We start from the raw sequence: 27,988 nt of genomic DNA, 5'->3' as shown, positions 1-27,988 counted from the left end.
TTATTGTGGCATTGCATTTTTAAAAGCAAAGCTGTATGATAGCTCAGCTCGTTGAGCTCTCCATGCTGCAATCTATGTGTTATCTGATCCGATCCTGGTGAGACTCCCAGCCTGCATTACTAAAACACTGCCTTCAAACCACTCTGACCTACTCTGACCCACTGTATTCAAAATGACTCAGTACCAGCTTGCCGCTTGGATCAACATGACTCACTGCACCTGAACTTGGCTTGAACTGCTCACAGAACAGCTCTAACCCTGGGTTGCTGTTGAAGCGGCAATAACCATAACAAGGTATTATTGAATGGTAACAGCTAACTTTTTCCAGTGTTGGGCCCTAGAGACTGGCTAGGTCACTTTGACTACTTTTTGCAACTCAATAAAAATTGTGGCTTGTATTACCTTTTCTCCCCTGTCTCATTACAGAGTGGTATGTCTTGCTATCTTGCATAGTCTGTTTTTTCTACAAGGGTGGGTTTCTGTAGTGTTTTCAATTGAGGTATTAATGTACATTGTGTGTTTAATTAAAGTATTTACATTTTTATAGAACCTTGATTGGACAGTCCTTATTTTACACTGTCATACTTCACTGTTTCGGTTGCTACTGTTTTCCATGCATACCCCTCTTGAGAGTATAGCCTTCCCTCTGCCCACATTACCACAGAAGGCAAAGGAGGTAAATCGCTTATCTGTGAGTGTTTTATCTTTATGATTGAGATGGCTCTTGGTTTGTAGCAGTGGGTGGCTGAATAGGTTATTTTTCATCTAGTCATCCGTGTACTCCTGCAGGGCAGAGGTCAATTCGTCACAAAATCATCAACATAAAAGTAATTTAAAGTGACAATAATGATAATTTTTAGGGGCACAAACATTTTGACAGTGATTAAAGTGACACCCAGATATATTGGGGAAGCAGCATAATAAAAGTGCAAACAATGGCATATGTGTGTGTGCTAGTGTAATGCAAGTGTTTATGAAGGGACAATCATAACGATTGTTGCTGTCACCAGTATCTTGAAAGTAATTTGAAGTGGCAATGCATCCTGAAAATATTTTAAACCCGTAATGCTGAAATATACATGGGGGCATCAGCGTCATAAAATTGCTTTTAAGTACCAATGCTGTCATGTAATGGGGCCTTGGCATCATGTGTAAGCCATAAAGTGTCAACACTGCCATATATTTAGGGCACCGACATCATGAACATGACTTTAAGGTGGTGATTATGCCATACATTTGGGGAATCAGAGTCATTAATTATGCTTTAAGTAGCAATGATGACATACATTTGGGGCATCAGAATCATGAATTTGAGCTATATTGCAACCACAACATATAGTTTGGACTTCAGCATCAGGAGGGGATTTTAAAGTGGCAATGATGATATATATTGTGGACACCAGTGTTATTAAAGAGTTTTACAGTGGCAATGATTACAGGTAGTCTGAATACCACCCTCTGAAAGCATTTTTACAGTTGAGGTAAGATAAGGCGGGTTGTCTTATGTTGTGCCCTTCTGCCACACATGTTGGCCTGGTTGTGCATGGCACTGTAAGAACAATGATTTGTGAGAGGTTTTAGTTGGATAGCAGGAAGGCAGATGCAGAAGCCTCTGCTGCTGATGATTGCAGGTCAGACGTACCTGAGAGAGGTGCATACAGGTACAAGTTAGCGATAAGGAGTCCCCTGGTCGTGAGGTCATTATTGAGGTAATGATTGAATAGATGACATTGATTTGAGTTTAATTGGATGTGTTTTTGATAGAAGGAACCTGTGTAGGAAGCTGTTGGGTATGATATACTTTGTGTGTCGACTGATGGAAATGAGTGAAGCATAAAGGTTGTAAGATTTTTGTGGTGAAGAGTTTGTGGGGAATGAGGAAAGGTGGGATGAGGTGGTGGGTGTACGGTTTGTCAATTTCTGGGTTTCATTTCTGCATTGCATTGGGGGGCTGTGGAGTGATTCCCAAATAATGATGCAGATATTCATGGACCAGTGGAGTATCGATGAGTGGCACCCTCCAGTGGTTTGTGTCACTTGACGTATAATAGGATTCCAAGATGGGTTCCATTCGAGTGAACTCTTGTATTTTGGAGTCAGTATAGTGTAGGAACTTCCTCCCAGAAGATAGTGGGCATTTTCCGTGGCATTAGCGGCGGGTGCTGCATAGGGTTTTGGAATGAATCCTTTTCTTGATGGGCAGCTAATGCAGAGCACATAGTGCTAGTGTGATGTGTTCAAACCTTGTCATCCTTGTTAGTAGTCTGGCTGCTGCATATTGGATTCTTTGTAGTTTTCTCATCAGGTAGTCAGTGAAACTAAGATTGAGGCTTTTGGTATAATCTAGTCTAGATAGTGAAATCGCAGCAATGGCTCTGTGGGGGAAGCTTAAGTATGTATGATCCAACAGAGAGTGCAGGGTTGGAAGAAGCCATTCCTGGCAATAGCTTTGGCCTATGCTTAAATTGAGAGTGTATTGTTTTCTGGAGGTTCCCACATGTCTTACTGTTGCAGACAGTATTGGGCAAAGGCCCATCTCACCAGACCAGAGGATTTCAGATATGCTGTACATTGCTTGGTTGCAGAGCATCAGTTCTGTCTTGGTAGGGTTACATATCAGTCTGTTTCCTGTAATCCATTTGTCCATGTGGGCAAGGGATGTTTTTATTTTTGGAGTATTTGTTGCAATGAGGATCTATAGTGTAAACATCATCATCATGAACCCATTTTAAATTGCATTCACATAATTTACTGGGGGAATAGCCATCATGAATGCGATGTAAAGGGACCTTGATTACATGTACTGAGGGCACCAGTATAATAACCATGATTTAAAGTGTCAATGAATAGAAATATTTACACACTAGCTCTGTGAATGTTTGTTTAATGATAATGATAACATAAATTAGTGGCCCAAACATCATGAACTTGGTTTAAAATGTCAATGCTGACATATGTTGTGGACAAGCATAAAATAATTGTAATGGCATTAAAGACATAGATGACATATATTTGGCTTGCCAGTGTCATGGACACGATTTGATTTAAAGTGGCAATGACATATATGCGGGAAATAGCATTATGAACATCATTTAAGGTTCAGTCAGAACATGTATTGAGACACCAGTGTCATGAACATGATTTAAAGTGGCAAATAGGACATATGTTGTGGGAACTAGTTTTGTTAATGTGATTTACACTGACACCCGTTGCATATCATGTGGACTCCATCACAAGAACAACATTGGACATTGACAGTGATGACATGAAGTGTGGCCACCAACATCATTAAATGTTGTACAGTGGCAACAACTGCATATAATGTTGATACTAGCATCAATACATTATTTTGGCTGTAACAATGATGCCATATAGTGTGGACACCAGCATCATGAACATGTTTTAAAGTGTCAATGGTGGCATTTATTGGGGGCACCAGGATCATGAAAGTATTTTTAAAGTAACAATATTGACATTTATTTGGGGCACCAAAATCACAATCATGATTTGATTTGTCCAGGATAACATAATTTTGGGCCATACATGGTTTGAATGTGATTTAAAATGGCAGTGATGACACACACTGGGGTACACGTTTCAGGAACTTGATTTAAAGTGACAATGCTGAGATATAGTGGGGTCATAGGTATCATGAATGTGATTTACACTGGCATGATGCCAAATATTGTGGGCACCAACTTCAGGAACAAAATGTAGGGTGCAAAGACGAAATATATTTGATTTATAGTCATCACAAACATATGCTATACAGCGGAAGGGATGGAATATATTATATTTAAGAAGCTCCTATACACTGCTGGTTACCAGTCATCTATTGGATTTTTTCATGTGTTACCCTATAGAACAGATTTTAAATTCAATGGCGTTTTACCCAATTCTTACGGAAATGGTGCTGTAAAAGTGCACCATTTCGAGATTGCTTTACTTTGAGTTCTCGTGCTATGCTCGGTCGTTCGTACAAGTTTGTATGAAATATTAACGACCCTCTGCTGAAAAATGTCCATCAACTTCATAACAATCCGCCTTTTCATATGTTTGCCATAAAATACACTATAACTCTTTGGGCTTCCATATGTTCTTCATGAAGGTTCTTCATAGCCCACACACCCTGAGATTGCAATAGGATGTGGGAAATAGCACATTGAGTGGGAGAGGAGAGAAGTTTGCAAAAGCAGGGGAGTGCACACAGGGAGCGGATGGATATCTGCGGGGCAACTGGGCCACTTTGGGCAACAAATCAGGTCCACGCCGGTATGTTGCTCCTGCACTTTGGGCAATGCCCTATAGATAAGTCCAAGCCTTCCATTTCTCCCCCCATTGTTGTCTTTCATTATCTGACACCCATTGGTCTACACTCTTTCCCAGCATTCCGTCTTCTGTCTCTCTCTTCTCCATGTCAGTCACTCCTGCACCCTTGAAGCAAATGAGAGCCCTAATGTGCAAAAATGCTGATACTTTGTAAATTATTGTTTAGAGTTGATGCCATATGCTGTAATTTGCTATTATTTTATAAGACAGTCGTGATCTATATCAGTCAATTGATGCGCACCGTGAATTAATTGCTTACCAGTGGGGTACAGATAATGGCATAAAGGAAGTATGCCTGAAAACCTCATTGATGAATGATTCGGTGTAATGCAGTTCCTTTCTGTCTTCAAAACGGGGCGCTCTATTATCTCCAATGTTTTCATCTGTAATCAAAAGGATGAATATTGTCACATCTTTGAATTCCTGTTATGAAGTAGTCGCAACTTAAACATTCAGGGTGGATTCTGAAGTTTACCGATTTCTTTCTGGATTCTGACTTGACTTTCTGGATTTTGAAGGAGGTACAGAATAATCCAATGCAGTGCAACCTGTGTAGTGCTGAAACCTGCAAAAAAATAATCAACTGTTATACAGTAAGATATAAAGAGACATACTATATTGAGTGTTTCAAAATGCATGTGAAGGACAGAGGCGTAGCCAGAATTGTCTAACAAGTGAGGCCTGAAGCTAATGTACTTGGGCTCACCGACGTGATATTCACATCCGTAATATCCACACACTCCTGCTGAGTGGGCATTTACAGATTCTGGGTGGCCCATGCCCGCACAGGCCCTACCCTGTCCACGCCTCTGGTGAAGGATTGGTTTAACAATGGTTTTGTGCAAGGGTGAAAACATTATGTGGTGCCCTCTTCCTGCTGCTTCAAAATAAGTCTGAGTTTCTACTTATAGGGGCGTGGCGGGGTTGCACATAGGCTTAGCAAAGGGGTCTTGCCTACTGTTGACACCATTTGCACAAAAAATGCACGTTAATCCTTTGCGCCCTGCCATAGGACTAGTATTGGCTTGAGTAAAGTCAGAGAACAACTGTTTGCTAGCACGTTACGATTTTGTGCTTGGCGTAGTTGCTAATAAACCCACTGATTCATTATCTTGGTGTAAACCATTAAATCAAGATATTTTACACATTCGTACGACATGTGTTGTGCGCCAAAGCGGTTTATGAGTGCCCTAAATGATAGTAGTTTGTTCATAAAATTGATTAGCAATGAAATGCCCAGGTGGCTGCAAATCAAGAATGCATGGAAATTAAACACAATACCCAGTTATTAAACGTGATTGGAATGTAGCCAATAAAGGCAATTGAAAAACTACACATTCCAGAAAGCAATCACATTCTTTTAATTATGTCACATCGTCTGGATATGGAACAAACGCAACTAATCAGAAGCGCAGGGTTTCCTTGTACACTCATATTCCATGTAAGCATGACTATACATACATGCAGCCACATGGGCATTACATGAGTAACCAATTTGATAAAGAAATGACAAGAATACGAGTATTCAAATTTAGAGACGGATTCATATGCACGAAATATCTTTGTTTAATTATTTACACACAATGAATATACAATGTAATGTATTAAGAAATCAATCAGGTTCAAAATACTTCATTTGCTATAAAATTGATGTTCTCTGGCTAATCTCATGTCAAATCTAATCTGATGGAAGGATGCAAAGACAAAGATTTACCCTCCATTTCTAGTTTATATTACAAATGCATTTTAATTGTTGAAGTTGCCAGATTTTGAAAAAGCATACTTTCCAGAACTATTGCATTGCAAATTCTTGGTAGCGGAAAAGAAGCCTATAGCAATAAACATTCAGGGACGTCATTTGGCGGTCACTAGGGGTCACAACTGCAACCCTTGCGGTCCCAGGTGGTACCCCTGTGGTCCCACTTGCGACCCCTAGATTTAAAAATCTCCTCAATTCTCAGTTAATCGGGTGAGGCGTGATCCAGAAAGTACGCCCAGTCTGCAGACCGCACAGGACTGAGCGTCCTGGGCCCTGCTGCTGCTGCAATGCTCCCTGTGGCTTCCCCAGCCCAGGCTGTGATGGCACAGGACTGGCAAATTGCTTTTTCCCTCAAGCTGCCACGTCACTTAAAGGTTACAGGGTTCTGAGCAGTGTGGTTTTGAGGTTCGCGCAGCCATTGCATATATATATATGCATGGAAGATCCCGGGCCTTTGTTGTTGCCTGCTCCCTTAATCATGTCTGCGCTTTGGGGTTTAGGCCTCTCTCTGTTCACAGTTTAGCCCGAGTGATGGCCAATTGTCGAGGTTGCTCTGTTGGACTTCTGCTTACGTTAACAGTAATTTGGTATTATGGGCCTATGCACACTCATTAATGCTACATATGGTGATCCATTCTTGTATGAAATGTATATTATATTACAGTGATATTGTAACCATAGTTTTTTTTGTGTACTGAGGTACAATGCTACGTGATGCCACTTCCCGTGATGTCAATTGGGGTCGGGTCAAATGTCATCACTTCCTATGATGTCATCAGAGGTCAAGGGTTTTGTGATGTCACTTCCGCTACCCTTGGCATTTTGGTGAAATGACGTCGCTTTTAACATTGTATAGGTATCTCTCAGGAAAGCAGCTAAAGACTGAAATCAGAAGGTCTTTTTACATTTTGTCACTAAAGGAAATACTTATTTTGCTAATTGAGAGAGAATGTCTGCTATACCATGTGAGGATTTTTTTTAAATGGCTCCCGAATAAAGGCTACTTACAAGGTGCAGGAAGACAGTACCTCCACCGCACACCTACTCGAACAGAGGCCACATCCATCAGAAACAGCAGTCTCTGCCTAAGAACTTGCTGTGTGTCCCTTCGCTCGCACCCACTAGCCCTAGTAACAAGAAACAGGGGGCTCTGTGAGCCCAGCAGTGACTCACATAAACTAGGCTGTCCTTGGCTGAACTCATTTTCTGGCCCTAAACAGACTCACACAAAGAAACTGGTCCTCACCAGCCCATCCTCAACCATATACAAACCAGCTAAGTACCCCAATCAGGGTGCCAAGCTAACCAGTATGCAGACCACTAAGGTTAATCTATTTGCATGCATGGAGCCAGCCCTATAAGCTACCCTCTCACCTGCTCTGACCAACACACCACACCGTTTTACTAAATCTGGGTCGCCCTTGACACCTCTAAAATGTGCTCTTGACAATGCCAGATCCATCCCAGCCCATGACCTTGACATCCACAAACTCATCTCTGCATGCATCCTAGTTGTCCTTGCCCTCACAGAAACTTGCAAATAACAAGGGGGGTACTGGGAGATTCTTTGCCAGACATGAGTCCTGGTTACAAGAGCCTTACCCAGAGTCTTTAGCTCACTATATTTCACAGAGGAGAAATATCCCAAACTTATAAGTCTTTGTCCTGCCCTGGGGCAGTCCAGCACCGAAATGCTCGGCAATTCTCCTCTGAACGAGAGTACCAACAACAACCCCAGACACGTGTTTCGGTCTGGTTGAACCCCATCAGTAGGGTGTAGCTGTGCTTCTCTAAGAATAGTGAGCAAGGGGTCCATGTCTGGATTCCCCTAGTAACTAAGGGTGCAACCCAAAGTTACTTGAAATATGCAAATAACAAGGGGGGTCCTGGGAGACTCTCTGCCAGACATGAGTCCTAGTTACAAGAGCCTTACGCAGAGTCTTTAGATCACTATCTTTCACAGAGGAGAAATATCCCAAACATATCAGTCTTTGTCCTGCCCTGGGACAGAAACTTGGCTGTATATAGCCTTGGGCCCTGGTTTGTCCCTAGCCATCCCTACTGGCTTCACCATATTGTGTACCAACAGACCTAATGCTAGAGGCGGAGGTGTTGCTCTAATAGTAAAAGACACCCTCCCTATCAGATTGTTCAACGTCACTAAGGAGTGGAACAGCAATTTACTATCAGTAAATGGACTATCTCGCATACAGACACCATTTTACTCCATGTAATCTATATCCCGCAAGGCCCTACTCTAACATTCTAGGAGGACATACCCTGGGCATGAACATTAAGCCTACCTCCAAAACCATTCTCCTTGACACCCTATTTCTCGGCCTTAACAACCCTTCTGACCTTAATGCTACCGCATTTTCCAACTCCCTCAGTACATTGGGATTCAAACATTGCATTAGCGCCCCAACCCACACTAAAGGACACTTTCTGGATTGGAAAGCAGACCTTAAGTGTCAGGTCTCCATCAGTGTCAAACCCTGTGCCCGTGGTCTGACCACCACCTTGTGTCCTTCACCATTTCACACATCAGGCACACAATGATTGCCACCCCTGCACTGCCTCTGGCCCTGGCCCACAGATCCCCAAAACTCACCAAAGATTGCATTATGACCCTGCTCAAGGCACTCCAATCGGAGCATCTCCACACCCAGAACCCATTCCTGCTCGCAGACCTTTACTCCACAACACTGATGGTAGCAGCTGACACTATCGCCCCCCCCAGCACCGCATAAATCCAAACACTCAGTACATATCAACTGTTGGTTTGGCCCGGACCTCCTTTGAAAAAAGGGCTGGCAGAATCTAACTGGAAGAAATCACCCTCTGACGCTCTAAAGTGGCAGTTCACCTCTGCAGCCAAATGCTACAAACCAGCTTTCATTCTTGCTAAATCCTCCACCTATAATTCCAGAATTGATACCCGGCAGATCTACATTATTCTCAGGGAATTAGAGTGCAAACTAACTCCTCAGCCATTATTACTAAAGACGAAGCCAGCTGCACAAATATTCAGAAGTCCTTGCTTGATAGAATTGACACCTTACAGAAAACAATCATTCTCAAACAAGCCATACTCAAAACATTGCAACTGCTCCACCCCACCATTCCACCACCTACTGACATCAGGCACAACTGCCCATTGTTCCGATGCAGTGACGTCTCAGAAACGTAGGTCTCAGCCATGTCAAAGAGCCTAAAACAATGGCGGTGCAAAGGTGAGATAGGCCCTACTTCCATTATTAAGGACTGTGCCAAAGCCTTGGCTCCCTTTATTACCACATTCATTAACGCCTCCTTCCGCTCAGGCATTGTCCCCACTACCCTGAAGGAAGCATTGATACTCCCTTTGATGAAGAAACCCAAGCTAGACCCGGCGATCCCAAATAACTACCAGCCAATCACCACTGTCCCCTTTCTACTGAACATTTTGGACAGAGCTGCCTACATCCAAAGTCAGCGTTACTTGGAGGATAACCACATCCTGAGAGTGCGCTAGTCCCGATTCTGCCGACTCCCATGTACCGAAAATGCCCTTCTTGACTTAAAATACCAGCTCGATGAGTTCAAGGATGACATGAAAATGGATTATACCCATCCTTAAGGGGTTTAAGAGAGCACTTGGTAGGTCTAAGGGCAACTTTGGACCCCTTTTCCCTTGTTGTAACAGCCTTTTTCAATGAGATTAACACATTTGGTATTCCACCTAAGAATCGGTTGTGTGGGGGAAGTAGTACCAATTTTCAAAAAGGGGGATAAAGACCGACCAGAAAATTATCGCCCAATCTCCCTGATAGGTTGTGCAGCTTAAATCTTTGGAAAAATAGTATTAACTTGTTCAAAGGATTAGGTGACGGAAAACAGGTTGATCTCGGATCTCCAAAGTGATTACAACAACGTTTTCTTACAATGACCCTTATACATAAAAATTGGGCTCAGATATTTTGTTTCCATATTTAGTTTTCATTGATTTTTAAACTAACTTTGATAAGGTCATAAGGAAAAGACTTTGCCTGGCTTTGATGACACTAAATCTTCTCTAGTCCCTATTGACAGCTGTTAGTCGCTATACAAAAACAATTCGGCATGCAGTAGGCTCGTATATGGAGGAGAATATACTGAACATTTTAATGTGAGGAGAGAGGTGAAGAAGGGTTGCACTTTGGCACAATTTTTGTTTCTTTCATATATTAATTTTGTAGCTGACACAAAATAGAATTAGACTGTGATATCTCAAGAATTGGAGGAAAGAAAATTGGGGTCCTACTTCATGCGGACAAAATGGTGATTGTATCAAAAAGCCTGGATGAAATCAAGAATCAACTCAAGGTGCTTGAAAGATATTGTTATGAAAAGGCACTAGTGGTTGATTTGAATGAGACTATCTTAATGTCATGGCATAGGTAGGGAAGAAAAAGGGTGCCATTTAGTTGTAAGGATGTTGAGATCACGCAGGTCGCTGAATCATTTAAGTCCGAGATTAACAGTATATGGGTCTTTGTTAACGGAGGTGGAGAGGAGAAGAAACGTCTTGAGACAATAACCAGGCGCAACACCGACTTTCATGAAGAAATGTGAAGGTAAAGTCGTCACTGAAACCTCTGAAGTACATAGAGCACACATGCCATCAGTGGAATTCTAGGGGGCTGATTTAGGGGGCTTGTAAGGATTGGTGCTGTTGAAGTAGGAGAGAGGAACTCTATAAAATAAAAGTTGCTCTGCGTTCCCAATGGTGCCCCTATTCTCTCTCTCTACCTAGAAGTAGGCCTACAACTTATACAATACATTGTGTCATTAAAAATGATTTCTTCTAGGTACGGAAATGATACTGCTAAAGATTTAAATGTTCCTCAAAGAAGTTTTATGGGGGGAACACACCAATTACTCAGAGGGCACTGAATGGAAGTGGATTACTTTTGTAAAATAAATAAATCCAATCTTAATCTGTTGTGTAATAAGAATGTTAAACTTTCCACTGCCTAAAACCTAGCTCTGTGAGTGTAGCCACTGTTTTAATCTAGCCGCACTTGTATAGTGCCACTGTGGTGAATGTCCTTGAGATGTGAACGTGGCAACTGTTTTGAATCTAGCGTCACTTTAAATGTTTCCACTGTCTTAATTCCAGCTTCACTTGAATGTTTGACACTGTACAGAATCTAGTAGCATTCTGAGTTTAGCCACTGTTTTTAAAGCTCGCTGTGCTTGAATTCTGCTGCCCTTTGAAAACGTGTTGCACTGAGAGTATGGCCTCGGTTCTAATTCTAGCCATGCTTTTAACTTTGCCACCATCTTGACTGCAGCTGCACTTGCATTTTGCCACTGTGTTGAAGCTAGTTGCATTGTGAGTGTAGCCGAGTTTCTAAAGCTAGCTGTGCTTTGAATTCTGCCACCGTCTTAACAACTTCTGCATTATGAATGCAGTCTCTTATCTAAATCTAGCTGCACTTTGAACTTGCCACTATCTTAGATCAAGCTATGCTTTGATGTTTGCCTCTGTGTTGAATCTAGTTGCACTGTGAGTGTAACCACTGTCTTGGATCTAGCTACCCCCTGATTGCTGCCACTCCCTTAATCTAGTTGCACTTTTTATGTATCCACTGACTTGAACCCAGCCTCACTTTAATCTTTTGCACATCACCACTCTAGCTGCTTTGAGTGTGCTGATAAGGCTGCAGGCCCATAATCGCGAATCTAGGTGCCAGAACAGAGGCATCAAACAACCATCACGCCAAGCTGCTCCAAGATTAGAGGGGCATTATGGTGCACCGGAAGCCATGCCAATCCGTCTCCCTGACCACCCCACTTCCCTCCTCTGCTCTCTCCACCTGTCTATCCCTCAGGGGAATTCTCCCCTCCCCAATAATCCCCCTAGGCACCTCCCTATGCACCCCACTCACAGACCCTCCCCCACACCTTCCCAGCCTGGCCATGCCCACCATTGCCCCTCCCTGCCCTCCCAATCACAACCCATCAATGTATTTGCATCCCTAAGTGCACCGTAGACTACCGTCGCCAATACCTCTTTCTCAGCCATTCCGCCGACCCTCACACACATGCGCCACAAGCACAGAATCCTTTAAAACACAAAATCTGCAACACTCAGACCTGCTCATCCCTGCACACACACACCACACACACATCCATACCCTTGCACACACGTCTCACTTACACCCTTATGACCTCCCCCAACTCACACAACCCAGTGAAATCACTCTTCAACCTACTCTTCAACACTCCTGGCACTGGAATCATTCAGCCCTCTTGACACTCCTCTGGAAATCAGCAATCCAACGTCACCTCCAACAGAACACCCACCCTTCCTGTCTGCCGTGTCTCATCTACAACCCCTCTCAATGACTCCATTCCCCACCCTCCACCATCTCCAGCCCTGTTTCCTTCTTCCGACTCCACGCCTCTGATGAGGGATTCCTCTCCCTTTCCCTCTCTCACACCCTCCACTTCATGCCACCACACCAAACCTCCCCTTACGGAAACGCACATCACAAGCACTCTTCTCACACATCGCTCATAGCCTCTCCCTGCCCCACACCAGAGAAACCACACCTTCCGCTAACAACATGCAAAGCCCACCATAAGCACCTTATGACTCACAGTGAATCTCCCAGCTGGACCTCTTCCAGTGGATCCCCACCCCTGCCCTCACTCGCCCCCTTCCAGCCTTATGCTGTCCTCTCTGTCCATCTAATCTAATCACTTGCATCCTAATTAATACTAGATCTGTCACCAAAAAAATTGACACAACGTGTACAACCTAATTTCCTCTGAAAGCCCAGAAATCCTTTTCATCACAGCACCTGGTTCTCTGATGACTTCTGACGAATCGCACACAAAGTATTTCCCCAAGGCTGCACTCTAATTGTGCACAACAGAACCAGCAGAGCAGGTGGGATCGCCATCCTCCACAAATTACACCTCACCATCGGACATTCAAAGGAACAAGCCTGCAATGCAAACTTCAAATCACTCCTAGTGAGTGAAATATCTCATCAATCCCTCTCTTACCCACAGCTTCCTACTCATATACAGATCACCCGGATATAACAGAAACATTGTTGATTCTCTAAAAAACTCCCTAGACGCCATACAATGCTAGGAGACCTCAAAATATGGTTTGATGCCCCCACATAACCCCATGACATGACCATTCCTGGACAACCTGGAAGCCCTCAAAATGACACAACAGAGTGCAGGTGCCACGCAGACCACAGGCCACATCCTTGATGACATATTCAGCTCCTCCAATCTGATCTCCATTCTCTCCCCCTTGCTACCACTAATCTGGACGGACCACACAGTCATCTTCTTCTCGCTTTCAACAGCAATCCCCCTTCCTTGCTTGACTAACTCTGGAACCTACACATGCTTTCCGCTGTGGAACAAGGTCATAGTAAGTCAGGACTTGGCTGACTCCCTTCTTGCCTCTCTTCCCAATCTCCCTTTCCATGGAGGTTTGCCATCCATCAGTCATTTTTTACTTTGACTCTGCGGTGCCCTCAGACCTCTGATCCTCGAGATCCTTCTACAACAGACAAGCCCACCCCCTTAGATGTTTCTCCCCATCCCTCAAATCCCACAAAACACTTAACCGTTCCCTGGAATGCATATGGCGGGCCGACCCTTCTCACCTAAACAGAGCTACTTATATCAGCCAGATCAAAGCCTATATAAGGCAGAAGTTTGGAAGGCAAACACATCTCTTATTGAAATAGAATCTCCAATGCCCTCAACAACAGCAGGGAACTCCACAGGATCATCTGTCAATTCAAGGCCCTACTCCCTCCTTCACAACCCCCAAGTACATTGCAATTCCCTCTCGGACCAACTCCTGAAGTTTCTTGCTAGCGGCTGCCCATCCCGATCCCCGGGAGACCCATGCCCTCTACCCTCCTTAAAGATTACCTTTCCTCAGCCTGTGCAGACACTATCGCAAGATCTATCATTAACCCCTCCCTCATCTCAAGCATAGTCCCAGCAGCATTCAAGATATCGGACATTAAACTGCTGCTCAAAACCGAACGGCCTACTCCCAGCATTGCCTCTTCACTGAATCCAACCTCCCCCTTTATCCTGCCTATTCTGGTTTCAGACTCCTTCGAGGTACCGAACCATCCATAGTCCATCTGGGATAACCTCAAAAGATCTGTGGACTCAGAAGGCAGTGCCACACTTATCATCCTTGACCTCTCGGTGGCCTTTGACACTATCAACCACTGCATCTTCACAAACAGAGTCCACTCGCTCAGCATTAGGGACATGGGGGTCATTACGAGACCATGGCTACCTCCAAAGTCGTGTCCGGGTCTGGGTTCTCTGAATGGGGATTTACCGGGTCATTCCAACCTTGGAGGACCCGGTAAGTCCCCATTCAAAATACCCTTCCCCATTCGAGCCCCCATAGGGTTCAATGGGAATGGGAGGGAGCTAATAACGGGCCTGTAAATAGCAGACCCGTTATTAGCTCCCTGGTCCATTAGCGGCTCCCGCTAAGGACGGCTGGTTTTACCAGCCGGCCTTAGTGGGACCCGCTAAGGGACCTCAGAATGCGGCGGTAAGGGGTTAACTGCACCGGCATCCTTACCGGCGCCGTTAACCCCTTACCACTGCACTCGTAATGAGGCCCATAGTATTAAGGTAGATTTCTTTTTTCCTTGCCAACTGATCACAAATAACGCTCATTCCTCCCTTCTCCTCCCTGCCTCACCCTGTCGCCAGCGGGGTACCACAGGGTGCATCTCTTCCCCCCCTGCTGTTCAACCTCTACTTGAGCCCCCTCCCTGATCTCATTCGCTCCCATGGCGTAACCTGCAACAACTATGCAGATGACACCCAGATCATCTTCAAGCTCCCCAAGACCTCATACAGCCTGCATCTTGACCTCGCGGCATGTCCCTCAGAAATCGATGACTGGATGACAGCCAACCACCTGCTCCTCCATCCCGGAAAACAGAAATCATGATCTGCAGAAAGACGGCACTCTTCCCTCAACCCACCCCTTGGCCATCCTCCCTAGCCCCTAATCTTGCTGCATCCAACTCAGTAATGGGATGTAACATGGACGCTGATCTATAATTCTCACACCACATCAGCTCTGTATCTGAATCTTTCTATCTACATATCTGCATTCTCAGGCGCATCGTCCCTTACCTCTTCTACCCTCACAGAGTCACAGCAATCATGACTGCCGTCCTCTCCCAAATAGACTATGCTAACTCCATTTACCTGGTTGCCACTGCATATCAACTCATAAGACTCCAATATGTACAAAACACTGCAGCCAGGCTCCTCCTAACCCTTGGCCCCAGAGAGCACATCACACCCACCATCCATGTCCTTCTCTGCTGTCTGTCAGGTGATGACCCACTTTCAAAGCCATGTGCATCGCACACCATGCCCTGCACAAGACAGGCCCAGAATACTGCCAACACAAGCTCACCCCTTACCAACACAATAGAAACCTGTGATCAGGCACCGCACTCTTCCTTGTTATCCCTCCCTTCAAAGCAACAAGTATAGGGGGATCCTCCTTCACCATCCAAGCCCCAAAACCTGGAAAACAATTCCCTTAGCATAGAGCTTAGAGGATCACTTTGCATTCCGGAAGGCCCTCAAGACCTGGCTTTTCCCCGCTGCTTCCGGACTATCCCATTCGGCACATCAGGTTATCTAACCCCCAGTCAGATACGCCGAGGCAACAATGATCCCCTCTTACAATGTTCTGAGAGACAGAGGGAATAAACTCCAGTTGTTCACAGGGCACAATCCGTGCCACAGCTACAAAACCAAGAAACCAGCCATGACACATGGGTATGTATCGCACTCCATGTCAATGTAAGATACGACCACCCACCTGCACGCATCCGCTATCATACACTATTTGAAGACACATCGCACAACACCTCTGCAATTAGAATGTAGCTATGTCCCATGACAAAAAGACAGCCTAGCTGGACACATAATCAGTCTCCTGCACTCACATACTCTCCGGACAACCCCACAGCACCCATCCACAAGTCAACTCGACATGGGTCACTAACACGGACTTGGCCGCCCCTACCCCTTTTCGTATTCGCTAAAAAACACGCACATGCTAAACTCCTCTGATGAATTTCCCATATCTGGAGTTCATTCCCCCCAGGGCGTTTCGGTTCACCTACAATGCTTTGAGCCCATACAAATGGGAAAAATCGCTATAAAATTGGAAACGTACGTGTCGTAAATCTCCCCACGTCTCACCTGTGATCAGGATCTCCCTTGTTCGGCCGCAGGACTCTTCCTGTGGATGGTTCGGGTCTTGAATAGGCTCGCCCGAGACTCGTCAGGTTGCAGGACGCGTTCAGAGTTCTGGGAAGTTCGTGGTTCCGGGGTATCCAGGATAGCGATGAACGAGTAAGTAGGGGGGGGAATCCAGGAACAGGATAAAAGGCAAGGAAGGAAGTAAGAGGATCAAAGGAAACCAATGTAGAGAGTAAACACACGTCGGTTCACTACCGAAGATAGCGTTGAGATGCGGGGACCCGCATTGAAATGCCTTGTCTTGTGGTATAGACCAGTTAAATGGAACATCTTTCTTCAAGAGATTAACAATGGGTTGAACAATCTCGGAAAAGGTGGGAATGAATTTCCGGTAGAAGTTGGCAAGCCCCAGGAAGGATTGTATTTGCTTAACAGATGTTGGAGCGGGCCAAGCCAGTATGGCCTTCACCTTTGAAGGGTCCATACTAATTCCTTCTGAACTAAGGACAAATCCCAGATAGTGAACTGATGTAACATGAAACAAACATTTTTCTGGTTTGGCTAAGAGTTGATTTTCACGGAGACGTTGAAGTACTGCTTTTACATGTTCTTCATGTTTCAAGGAGTCCTTGGAGAAGATCAATATGTCATCCAAGTAGACGATAACATTGAGAAATAACTTGTCAGAGAACACCCTATCCATAAAGCGCTGGAAGACTGCGGGAGCATTAGTCAGACCAAAGGGCATGACTAGGTATTCAAAGTGACCAAAGGGTGTTCTAAAGGCTGTTTTCCATTTGTCTCCTTCCCGGATATGGATCAAATGGTAAGCACCTCGGAGATCAAGTTTCATGAATATCACTGCACCTCTCACAGCTTCAAGGCTATCCGAGATCAGGGGTAGTGGGTATCTGTCTTTCAGGGTGTATTGATTTAGGCCCCGATAGTGCAGGCAAGGTCTAAACTCTTTGGTATCCTTTTTTGGAACGAAGAACAATGAAGCACCAGCTGGTGATTTTGAAGGTTTTATGGTGCCGTTCTCAAGATTAGTGTCTAGGTATTCCCGGAGGGCTCTCTTTTCGGGTTCTGAAAGGATAAACATCCTGCCAAAGGGAATCACTGCAGGGTTCAGTATCTATGGCACAGTCTTCGGGTCTATGTGGAGGTAAGGCTTGAACAATGGTAGTAGAGAATACATCAGCATACCCTTGATAGATCTCTGGAACTTGTACAATATTGGAAACCATGAGTGGTATCTCTGGACACCTTGGTAGACTTATAGGAGCTGGGACTGAGGTATCCAGGTTTAAACAATGGTTCATACAGAACTCCGAGCCCAGGAATAAGGATCCGGCCGTCCAGTTAATATATGGATTGTGCCTTTGTAACCAGGGCATGCCCAGAACCAAGGGGTAATGGGCTGATTTTATAATGTCAAACACAATTCTTTCTTGATGATGATTTATGGAAAGATGGATCTCCCTTGTTTGCAGACTTATGGGTCCTGAGGAAAGAGGTCTTCCGTCAATTGCTTCCACTGGCTGTGAAAAACTTCTTGCTTCATATGGAATGTTATGACTTCTGACCCAATCTTGATCAATGAAGACTCCCATTGCTCTGCAATCCACCAAGGCCAGTATGGGGTAGACCTTGTCCTTGGATGGCGATAAAAAGGCCTGTAATATCACCAATTTGTTTTGTCCAGGAGAGTTCAAGGATGGAATTGATGTGGAGCAAACATCGCTCTCCCGAAACCTTGCTCCATTTAGGATCGGGAGCTGGCGTTTCCCGAGCGTCGTGGAGGAGCCAGAGGACACTCTTTAACTAGATGTTTATCTGAGGCACAATACATGCATAAGCCTGTGTGTATCCTTCTTAACCTTTCCTGCGGGGAAATTGGTCCACGAAAGGCTCCAAGTTGCATGGGTTCAGAATCAGCGCTCGGATTCTTGGCAGATTCTGTCCTTGAAGTATTCTCTGGGGAGTTTCTTTGAATTGAGACTTTATTCTTTTTCTTTTTGGCCTTTCTTTCTTGGATTCTGAAGTCTATTTGCATAGACAAGTCCAGGAGGGCCTGGAATGAACTAGGTCATGCCACCCTGGCTAACTCGTCCTTAATCTCTTCATTTAGACCTCTGCGAAACAAGGTAAAACTGGCTTCCAGGGGCCAGTCCGCCTCTTTGGCTGGCTGTTTGAATCTGGTAACATAGGTCAACATGTCTTGGGATCCTTGTTGGAAGTCAAGTAACTTCTCTTGAGCACCGTGGACCAGCTCTGGTCGTTCGAACATGGTCTTAAGTTCCGCGATGAACCCTTTATAATCATCCAGGAGACCATCCCCTGAATTGAGTAAAGGAGTGGCCCATGTAAAGGCATTACCGGAAAGATGCGATATTATGAAGCCCACCTTAGCCCTAGGAGTTGAGAAATAGTAGGGCTTGAAGGTAAAATGTACCAAACAAGAATCCAGGAATCCATGTAAGGTCTTTGTTGAACCGTCGTATTTATCAACCACTCCTCCCAATAATACGCTGTCCTTGTTCGCAGAGTCACGTGACAAGACAAGCTGTTTTAGCGCCGCATTCTCGGCTTTTAAATTCTGCATCTCTGTGGAAAGTTCTTGCATTCCACGCATCAGGTCCCGAATAGCATTCTCCATGGTAGAATCCGTATTGATCGTTTGGCGTCTCAAACTGTCGTAAATCTCCCCCGTCTCACCTGTGATCGGGATCTCCCTTGTTCGGCCGCAGGACTCTTCCTATGGATGGTGCGGGTCTTGAATAGGCTCGCCCGAGCCTTGTCAGGTTGCAGGACGCGTTCAGAGTTCCGGGAAGTTCGTGGTTCCGGGGTATCCAGGATAGGGATGAACGAGTAAGTAGGGGGGGGAAATCCAGGAACAGGATAAAAGGCAAGGAAGGAAGTAAGAGGATCAAAGGAAACCAATGTAGAGAGTAAACACATGTCGGTTCACTACCGAAGATAGCGTTGAGACGCGCGGACCTGCAGGGGCGTGACCAATTTATAGTACGTGCCACAACGTGAAAGCTAGTGCGTAGCATGGGAGCTTGGTACGGCCATTTTGGGAGGAACAAGGAGTACAAGCCCTTCGTGACAATGACCATGAGGTCCAGAAGGGGCAATTTCGCCGGGTCATGACAGTACGTTACATTAGGTTTGTTGTTATTAATACGATAGTACGTGCCATGGAAGCACTCGTAAAGAGTCCTATCACTATGACATGACTATTGGTACCATAAAGTTATAGGATTTGGCCTGGCATCTTCGAATTTAATTGCATAAGTGTATTTTCTTTTGTTGGGCGATCAGGTGTTTTGTATATTTATATTTTATTATGTTCACATGTATATACTGTATTTTTCAATTTGTGGATGTATTTCTTTTAGGGATATACCTTTTTTTCCAAATAGAGCTAATTGACTGAAAAATGAGATTCAGCTCTGAGACAAAATGAATTTGCCAACAAAAATAAAACCTCGCTGATCAAGACCTTATGGAATAAAATATTTTCCAGATGTCGTCAATATTCACTCAAATCTGGGAACATATTTTGTTTTGCATTTTTTTATTTTGTAGGTGTCAACAATTGTGCACAGGTGCTTTATTTTTATTTGTATTAATGTTATTTATTCTTAAAATACAAGGTTTATCAGTTTTTGAATGTGAACATGATAAAGGATCAACACTCTACAAGTTACAGGGACATGGTGCTCCCGTGGGCCCTCATCGTTAACCACAATATTCTAGCAGTGAAACAGCTAAACATTGACCTCTTAACAAAACTCTCAAAATAAGTGAGGGGAGATAGAGGCGGTGGGGAGGGGAAAGACAAACAACACTCACCAGTCTAGTCAAACAACAAAAAACATTAAGGAAAATCACTTTATTTTTCATCACCATTAGAAAATATTGCTACATTTCATTTTCTTGCTAAAAGGCACTCTTAAGCGAAAATCTCCGCCAACACATTCAGTGATGAAAGCGATCATGTCAGGTGAACATTTTTTGAACCTGTTCTGCGTCATTAGGTGATTGAATAGAGTAAGTGCCTCCATCAATTAGAGTTAATAGAATCTTGAGCCTGTTTCGAATGCTATGTTCCCTGACCCGTTCATCACAGAAACATGTGGGGTTGTATGTGTCCTTCCCCTCATAACCTAGTGTGGCCCCTGCACCCTCACCCCTCTAGTCTTGAGCTACCTTTCCACATCTTCCTGTCTTTTAACTTGGTACCCTAAACGTGTTGTTTGATACCCCTTCTGCAAGGGACTCAAACATGTCTCTTTCTTTAGCAACCCCCTATGACTGGACATCTGATGCAGGGAAATGAGGCTTGCTCAGTGTTGAATGGGATTCGAACACAGTGATCGTGGGCAGACATAGCTTACAACATGTTGTCCCTAATTGATCTTTATCCCAAAATGTGTCCTAGAATCCAAAGAGGTAGGAACTATGTCCTAATATCATTTTTAATTTTGGTTATTAAGCGGCTCTTAAACACCACCTATGCACCAAAAGTATTGCATTGGATTACAGATAGGAGGGTGATGACTTGAGGAATGACACTAGCTTGTGGATGTTGATAGGTTATTGATCCACCCATTGACGGCCCATGGCCATGGTACTCCCTATGGCCATTTCCATCCACTACCGGCCCTTCCTCACCCAAAACGCATCCCTGTGGGGGATCTCTTTGGACTAGCTCTATCAAACAGTAGCATACACCAGTAAGTAAGATGGCACGTTATCCTGCTACCTTTATTTCTAAGCATTCTGCTGAGAATTATTGACTTAATTTCAGTTATAAATGTGCTACTTGTGTCATATAAAATTTTCAACCAAGTGTGCAGCAGCCACTTGATTTATATCTGTTCCTTTTACTGAGGTCCTATTAGAAATAAGCATTGACAAAGCCAACAGTCTTGGCTTGTGTATAGTCACTATCATATACCAAGGATTTCACACCATGTTCACCTGTTGCCATTTTATGGCTGGTATTATCATTATGGCAGAGCCTGGCAAATGCCTATGCCAAGCCTAAACAAAAACTAAAACTGTTGTCTTCTCAAATGCTTTAATACACTGACAGTGAATCTATCAGGACGGGTTGTTAAACTAAAATAGTCAGGCATTGTGCGAAATAAACTGCATTTGTGCAGAGAAGACACCTAAATGACATATCCAACTGACAATATTGACTTAGCTGACGTTGTCACATTTCAGGCATGAGTAGCTCCACCAGTAATGATTATTTCTTTGCATTCTGGGACTTGTAGTCATATGATCATACTGTTAAAACAAAACAACAATCCTCAAAAGGTAAAGAACACTGCATGGGCTGGGTGGACTATTCACAGTTGGCATAGTGCAACTTGCCACTTCCATATCTCCCATACTCTGGCTGTGTCAACAGGGAAAACTGAAGCATGGGTAGCACACCCACATTTTTAGTATCATCTTAATATATATAGCATCCCACTGAGATATTGATCACCATACTCAAATAACTGAAATGTTCATGGCATGTGCTTCAGCACAATGATCTTGATGGCTCAAAGGCATGCTGAATAGCACCCAAATAATAATGGCAGCACCATGGAAAATGTGAGCAGCAATTGGCTGCTGCAATATGATGCCAATGGTACTGATTTCATTTTTATTATTTTTGCCCAGGCATTATGACAGTTCCTGGTACATGAACATTGCTAAGCGTTATATATCAATGTAACATTGTCATAGCCCTCAGGGCGACCCATGTCAGGCAGGAGCATATAGCCCAGCCACTCCAGTTTCTAACCTTTGCATTTTACTAGTTGTAATATTTATTATTAATTCAGGACTAGACGAGTCAGAATGCATGGTGAAAAACAGAACTCTGTGAATACACCCACCTTGCATGGTATTACGGAAGTTGAGAACTATTCTCTTTTATGTCATCCATATTAAAATGTGTTTTATTTCATTAGTACCTGGCGTGGGTGTTTCTAAGTGTAACAAAGTCACCAATTGATGTGTTTGCTAGCCTTACTAGATGGTAAGGCTGCACATGCTATTGCGCGTCCCTGGCGCAGTTCCATGGTGGCCATTTTTTGTTGTTGACTTTTGTTTACGTTTTTTTCAATTGACTTGAATGGCCATCATGGAAGGGGAGAAGGGACTAGGTGTAGTCTCTTATCCCCTTTCATGGCAGCCATTTTCTTTGTTTACTATGGCCACCATGGAAAGAGAAAACAGACTACATTTTCCAGTCTGCGGTGGCCATTTTGTAATTTTTATTGTTATTTCTTTTTATTTGGTTTCTTACAAACCTTTAAAAAGAAGAAATTACACATCTGATATAAAAGAAGAAGCAGAACTGCATGTTTATGTTAGACTACACCTTGTTCATCGGACTAAAAGTGGGCCGGCTGGTGGCCGTATATTGCAATTGACACTTCCTCCCCTCCTCTTAGTAGATCATGGTCAGTTTCAGTGGCGGTTAGGATCCACTGCCACCGGGGCCATCACCTTGTAAACACAGTCTAGTCGTTTGACCATTGATTCTAAGAAAAGGGTTAAAGACACAATTAGTTTCCGATCGGTCGTGTCAAACATTAACTGCCAACAGTCTTTCGCACATAAGGTGGCTCTATCGCTCATAAGTTTTCCAAAATGGCGTTTTCTTTCTTTGGTGAGAGCGACACAAAATAAAAAAAGGTGTTTTAGGGTTTCTTTCAGTTCACTGCACAGTCTACATTGGTCTGATAATAGTTTGTCTGTTGACCATGAATTAGTTCTTTCTGTTGTTTTGAGCATGTTCATCTGAAACATCATATACAATCTTCTTCTTCTTGCGTCAGGAAAAGGTTTCCAAGGAGTGTGTATCTCATTTAGACCTCGTTTTTCACAAGGAACGTCCTGCATGAGTCTATAAGAGCGTCTGAGGCCGCAAGTCTCACACCAATCTCGCCTCCATAGTATTTTTTTAACTTGATCAGCATTGTTGTATAACATATCAGTGTCTGTGTCTAATTCCGCAAGCAAGATTTTACATCGTTGCGCCCATAGATACAGCACAGAGTTCATGTTGTTTTCCCCAGCCTTTTGGAGGATTTTGAATGGAAGAGTAATGTCTTTCAAAGTCATTTTACGAAAAAGGCGAGTGTGTTCCAGGACACTCTTGCATTGATGGATATAAGGCTCAGTTCATATCTTATGCACGGGGATGGTGTTCCTCTTAGTATCCAAGAACTTTAGACCAAACGTTGTTTTCTAATGTGTTCCACAGATCCGCTGGACAACCCAAGGCACACTCAGCACCTTAAGTTAACACGGGAATAGCTTTTTGTTTAAAAAAGGCCAAAACGGGGAGTAATGAGTATAGGCTGTATTTTCTATTTGGGACCATCGCCTGTGTGGCCAGTTGTCGACATTTCAGTTTGATAGCTTTGACCCATGGAGCCATGGAGCGTTGTTCAAACTGGAACTGATCTTCATCTCCAGATATTTTGCATCAGTTATAGAGTTTAGCTGTATTTTCTCTATATGCCATTTAAAGGTTGGTCGGTTAAGATTTTTTTGCCAACGCAGATCTCTCAGCACAAGTATTTCAGATTTTGCTATATTTATGCCCAAAGCTTTTTCCTCAACATATCGTTCTAGTGCATTCAGTTTCCGTTGAAGACTGATTGGTGTTAGGTCTAACAGAATTAAGTCATCTGCATAAAGTAGATGACTTACATGTAACCCGTTGATTTTGGGTGAAAAGGAACCTTCGCTGTTAATTGTTTGATTGATATCGGAGAGGAAAAAATTAAAGATGATAGCTGCAAGGGGGCATCCTTGCTTCACGCTGTGATGTGTTGGAATTGGAGCGGAACGTTTCACCATACGATCGAGACGTATTCTGATATCAGTCTTGGTGTCCAGATCTTTTATAGCAGCAAGCATGCTCAGGGGACACTTCCCTTTGATGAATTTTGCCCATAACAGTTCTCGATCAATGATGTCAAAAGCTTAGGATAAGTAAATTACAGTGAAGTAGATCTTGGTCCCAGTTCATATAGCTTCCATCTTCATGATGTTGACGATGAATAGGTTCAGACTACAGACAACTCCTTTTACAAAACCCGATTGTCTCGGGTCCATAAAGTTGTTCCGCCGAGTCCATTTTATCAGTTTATTTTTTAACAAGATCGCATATACCTTGCTCAAGACATCAAGCAGTGCAATTGGTCGGTAGTCTTTGGGGTTTGATCTGTTTCCCTTTTTAAACACCGGTACAATAATTGCACTCTTCCATGATGTTGGTGTGACGCAGTCTGAAGTGATTTTCTTAAACAGAGCATAGCAAAAGTCCGCCCAAATTTGAGAATTTTCTTTAAGTGTGAAATTGGTAAGTCCGTCAGGACCAGGTGCTCGGGAAGTACCTAAGTTGTTTATTGTCTCTAAGATGTCTTCTTTAGAGAACGTCAAGTCCCAATGGTCTAAATGTGGAAGAGATAAGTCTGGTAAAGTTCCTTTTTTCTTATACTGGGCCTTGTAATGAGTTAGCCAGTCATTTTAAGTGACCATGTTAGCTTGCACAACAGTTTGGGATCCTGAAAGATTGTTTATGAGACTCCAGAAGCTGCGTGTGTTGTTAGTACCCAAATTTGACAGCATATCTTCAGCGTCAGTTTGCATCATCGCAATATTATGTAGCTTAAGCCAGTTTTTATAGGTTTGTTTTATATTTTTGATCTTCTTGGCGGTTTCGTTCGAGTAGTTACTTCTACAAGCTCCGATGTCACTTCTCATTTTACGTTTTTTCTTAAGGACCTCTAAGTCGAAAACATGCAGGTTCTTGAAACAACGATTTTTGAGCACTTGTTTTTTTCTATGAATTTTTCTAAAATGTGTTGGTATTCAAGTTGGAGTTTGTCCTCTTGATAGGCAGAATTTATTTATTTCGTCTCTGCTTCAGTCAAACGTAAGCAGACTTGACTTGACTCTACGACTAAGTCGTGTGACCAATTCTCAGACTCTTTTCGTGTAGGGACAGCAATTGAGAGAATCAATAAGTTATGGTCACTTTCTGTCATATGATTGACTTGTAGTTTCTGCACTTTGAAACAAAAACGTAGTCCAGAATAGATTCCTGTGAATCTCTCTTCCACGTTCTCTGGGCGGTATGTCACCTATAGGGTTCCCATTCAGCATATGCATATTTCTGCTCTCTGTTTCCGATGACCATAATTGCGCCACTTGACAAGGCAGAGTTTTTGGATTTAGTGGTGGGACAGCCAAACAATTTATATTTAGATCCCTGCATAGCAAGATTTTAGCTGCCCCGTCTTCTTCATAGATTGAATCGATGATCTTTGTTATTTGGTCAATAAAGTCAGGGACGGGGTGGCTTTATGTTGCCAGTATAGGGTAATGACATGTAGGTGATCCTTTTTCTGGCTACCATAGTTTACGAACTGCACCAGTGTTGTTTGAATATATGGGTTGTAATTGTGTAATTGTGGGTTTCAATAATCTTATGGCCTGAGCTTTTGCGCACTAGTGTCAAGAGTCCAGCCATTGGTCTGCCCACAGATTTTTTAGTGGCAGGGTGAAAACTATTTTGAAACCATCTATGACCGGGCATGTTGTCAGCCAGGTTTTTTGGGCACACATGATGTCGATTGTTTTCTAGCCAGTTTAGTTTATGCAGGTGCACATGGCCTTGAGTATTCCAGGTGCCTACAGTTGTATCCAATTTGAGGTTTGGATTTAGGCGTTAACTTTGATGTTGATCAGTCAGGGCTTTCGAAAGCCAGCTCCAATCTTTGTTGCAACCATCAAATGGACCTGAAGGTGTTTGCATTTGTCACAGGTAAACTGGTGGTTTGAGCAATAGTGGTTTTGATTTGGTCACGGGGCTGCAACGGTAATGTTTTCATTTGAGAATGACCGGAGCTGTTTCTGGTCGTTTCTCCGGGTAGTCCACGTGGTCAGATTTTGCTGAGCCGCGTTCAGTACGGTACTTTTGTCATTATTGAGTTTTTCACTGGCTCTTTAGCCTTGATTTCAGGTTTTGTCAATGCATCCTCTTTGTTTAGATGAATTTCCGTGATGTCGAAGCCCATTGAAATCAAGACTGGAGCTGCTTCCAACAGTGTATTATACAATTCTCGAATCAATATGGAGCCTCACCATGTCATGGCATTCGTTGTTATGAAAGTCAATGACTTTTACGTCGTTTGTCTCAATCATTCTTAGTGAGGGGACATAGTGGAGCAGGCGTAGGACATTTTTACGATTAAGGACTAGGGCATCATCATTCTCTTCAATGCGTTCCAATGCCAAACAGTATTTGGAGTATGGTTTCCCATTTGCGCCAGTGTTATAGTTTTTAGTCATGGGGCCTCCAAGGGGCTTGTCTGAAGCTTTTTTATGTGCACTATGCTGAATTTCATTCAGATCTGTTGAGAAATCTGCAGTTTTTTGGGAACATGAGTTGGTCCAGATTCCGACCCGAATAGACGGGTTGTGCATGGGTTTGGATTCTTCGGCTAGCCGTTCCTGTTTCTGGCACATCGTCAGAAACGGTGGGCTAGCTGGACCGGGCTAAGCATCTTCAGATGGAGCAACAGGCATGATTAAGGTGCAAACCCTACTACTTCTTCAAAGACCAGGAGGCAGGGTTGCCATGGCCAGTAGTTTGACTTCCAATGGGGTGGGCACAGTTGGTTGAGCAGTTTGAATTTGGAGTTCCACTTCCTCGTTATAGATGACAAGTCAAGTAAGTTGACTGAGATTTCAGGGAACGTAGTTAAAGAATTTGGCTCTTCATGTTGTTTCAGAACTATTGCTTCGGGTTCGTGTGTGGCCCCACTCTCGTGTGGACCTCGAGTAAGATCAACAATAGGACTGTCCTTGGAGGCTGTATTCTTGGTCTGTTCAGGAGCAGTCGCCGCCTGTAAATTCATATATACTGCTTTGATATTCCACCGGAACTTTCTTGAGTTGTTTATCATTTTGGAAGATTTGGTTCTGACATTTTTAGATTTCTTTGGCTGGGCCACTTTCATAGCACCCTGTGGTGCCCCCTGAATGAGTTTGAAGTTAAATATCTTGCAAGCAAATTGGTTTGGGGCGTCTGGTGGCAACACATCCTCATATTGTCCCGGGAGGATAGCACAGCGGCAGAGTGCGCGTCTTGGAAGCAAGACGGCACAAAGCAACAACAGGTTCGATCCCCGGGTCCGCGCTTAGAAACCTCTGAGTGTTTAAGCGCGTTATAAATACGTAACTAAGACAAAGAAAAAACACAATTACACAACTAAGAAAAACTAACAATTCCTGTAACAGCGCCTCGATGCCTGCGGGCTGTGTGAGCGCTTTATAAATGTAAAATAAATAAATAAATAAATATATATTGTCTGGATCTCTAAGTTGACCTTCAGTTGCTCCTGAACAGTTCGGGAGTTGGACGTCAGCATTTGCACTGTTTCTCTCTGATTGAGAGTTTAAGACTGCCTCCGAAAAGTTCCCTATTTCCTCACCACAGGTGCGGTGTTCTAAGTTTCCGTCCCTAGGTTTTGGCGAGGCGTTTGCTTGCATTCTAGCTGAAAGACTGTTTGTAGACAGTTTCAGGTAGAATAG

The 27,988-nt window shown here is 43.6% G+C and overlaps 1 protein-coding gene across 1 annotated transcript in view; it reads right to left on the bottom strand.

The window, feature by feature from the left end:
- Positions 1 to 27,988, bottom strand: part of LOC138511025 (cytochrome P450 1A1-like) — a 140,971-nt gene that overhangs the window by 80,200 nt on the left and 32,783 nt on the right. The window contains exons 3-4 of the mRNA XM_069626554.1: positions 4,805 to 4,894; positions 4,589 to 4,712 (exon numbers count right to left, since the gene is read on the bottom strand). Coding sequence (XP_069482655.1) covers positions 4,589 to 4,712; positions 4,805 to 4,894 — 214 coding nt within the window. The remainder of the gene's footprint in view (positions 1 to 4,588; positions 4,713 to 4,804; positions 4,895 to 27,988) is intronic.

Source organism: Ambystoma mexicanum, chromosome 6p, assembly GCF_040938575.1.
Source record: "Ambystoma mexicanum isolate Mex_15411 chromosome 6p, UKY_AmexF1_1, whole genome shotgun sequence".
Taxonomy (NCBI): Eukaryota; Metazoa; Chordata; class Amphibia; order Caudata; family Ambystomatidae; genus Ambystoma; species Ambystoma mexicanum.
The sequence above is the reverse complement of the archived record's forward strand: the minus strand, read 5'-3'. Positions and strand labels throughout refer to the sequence as shown.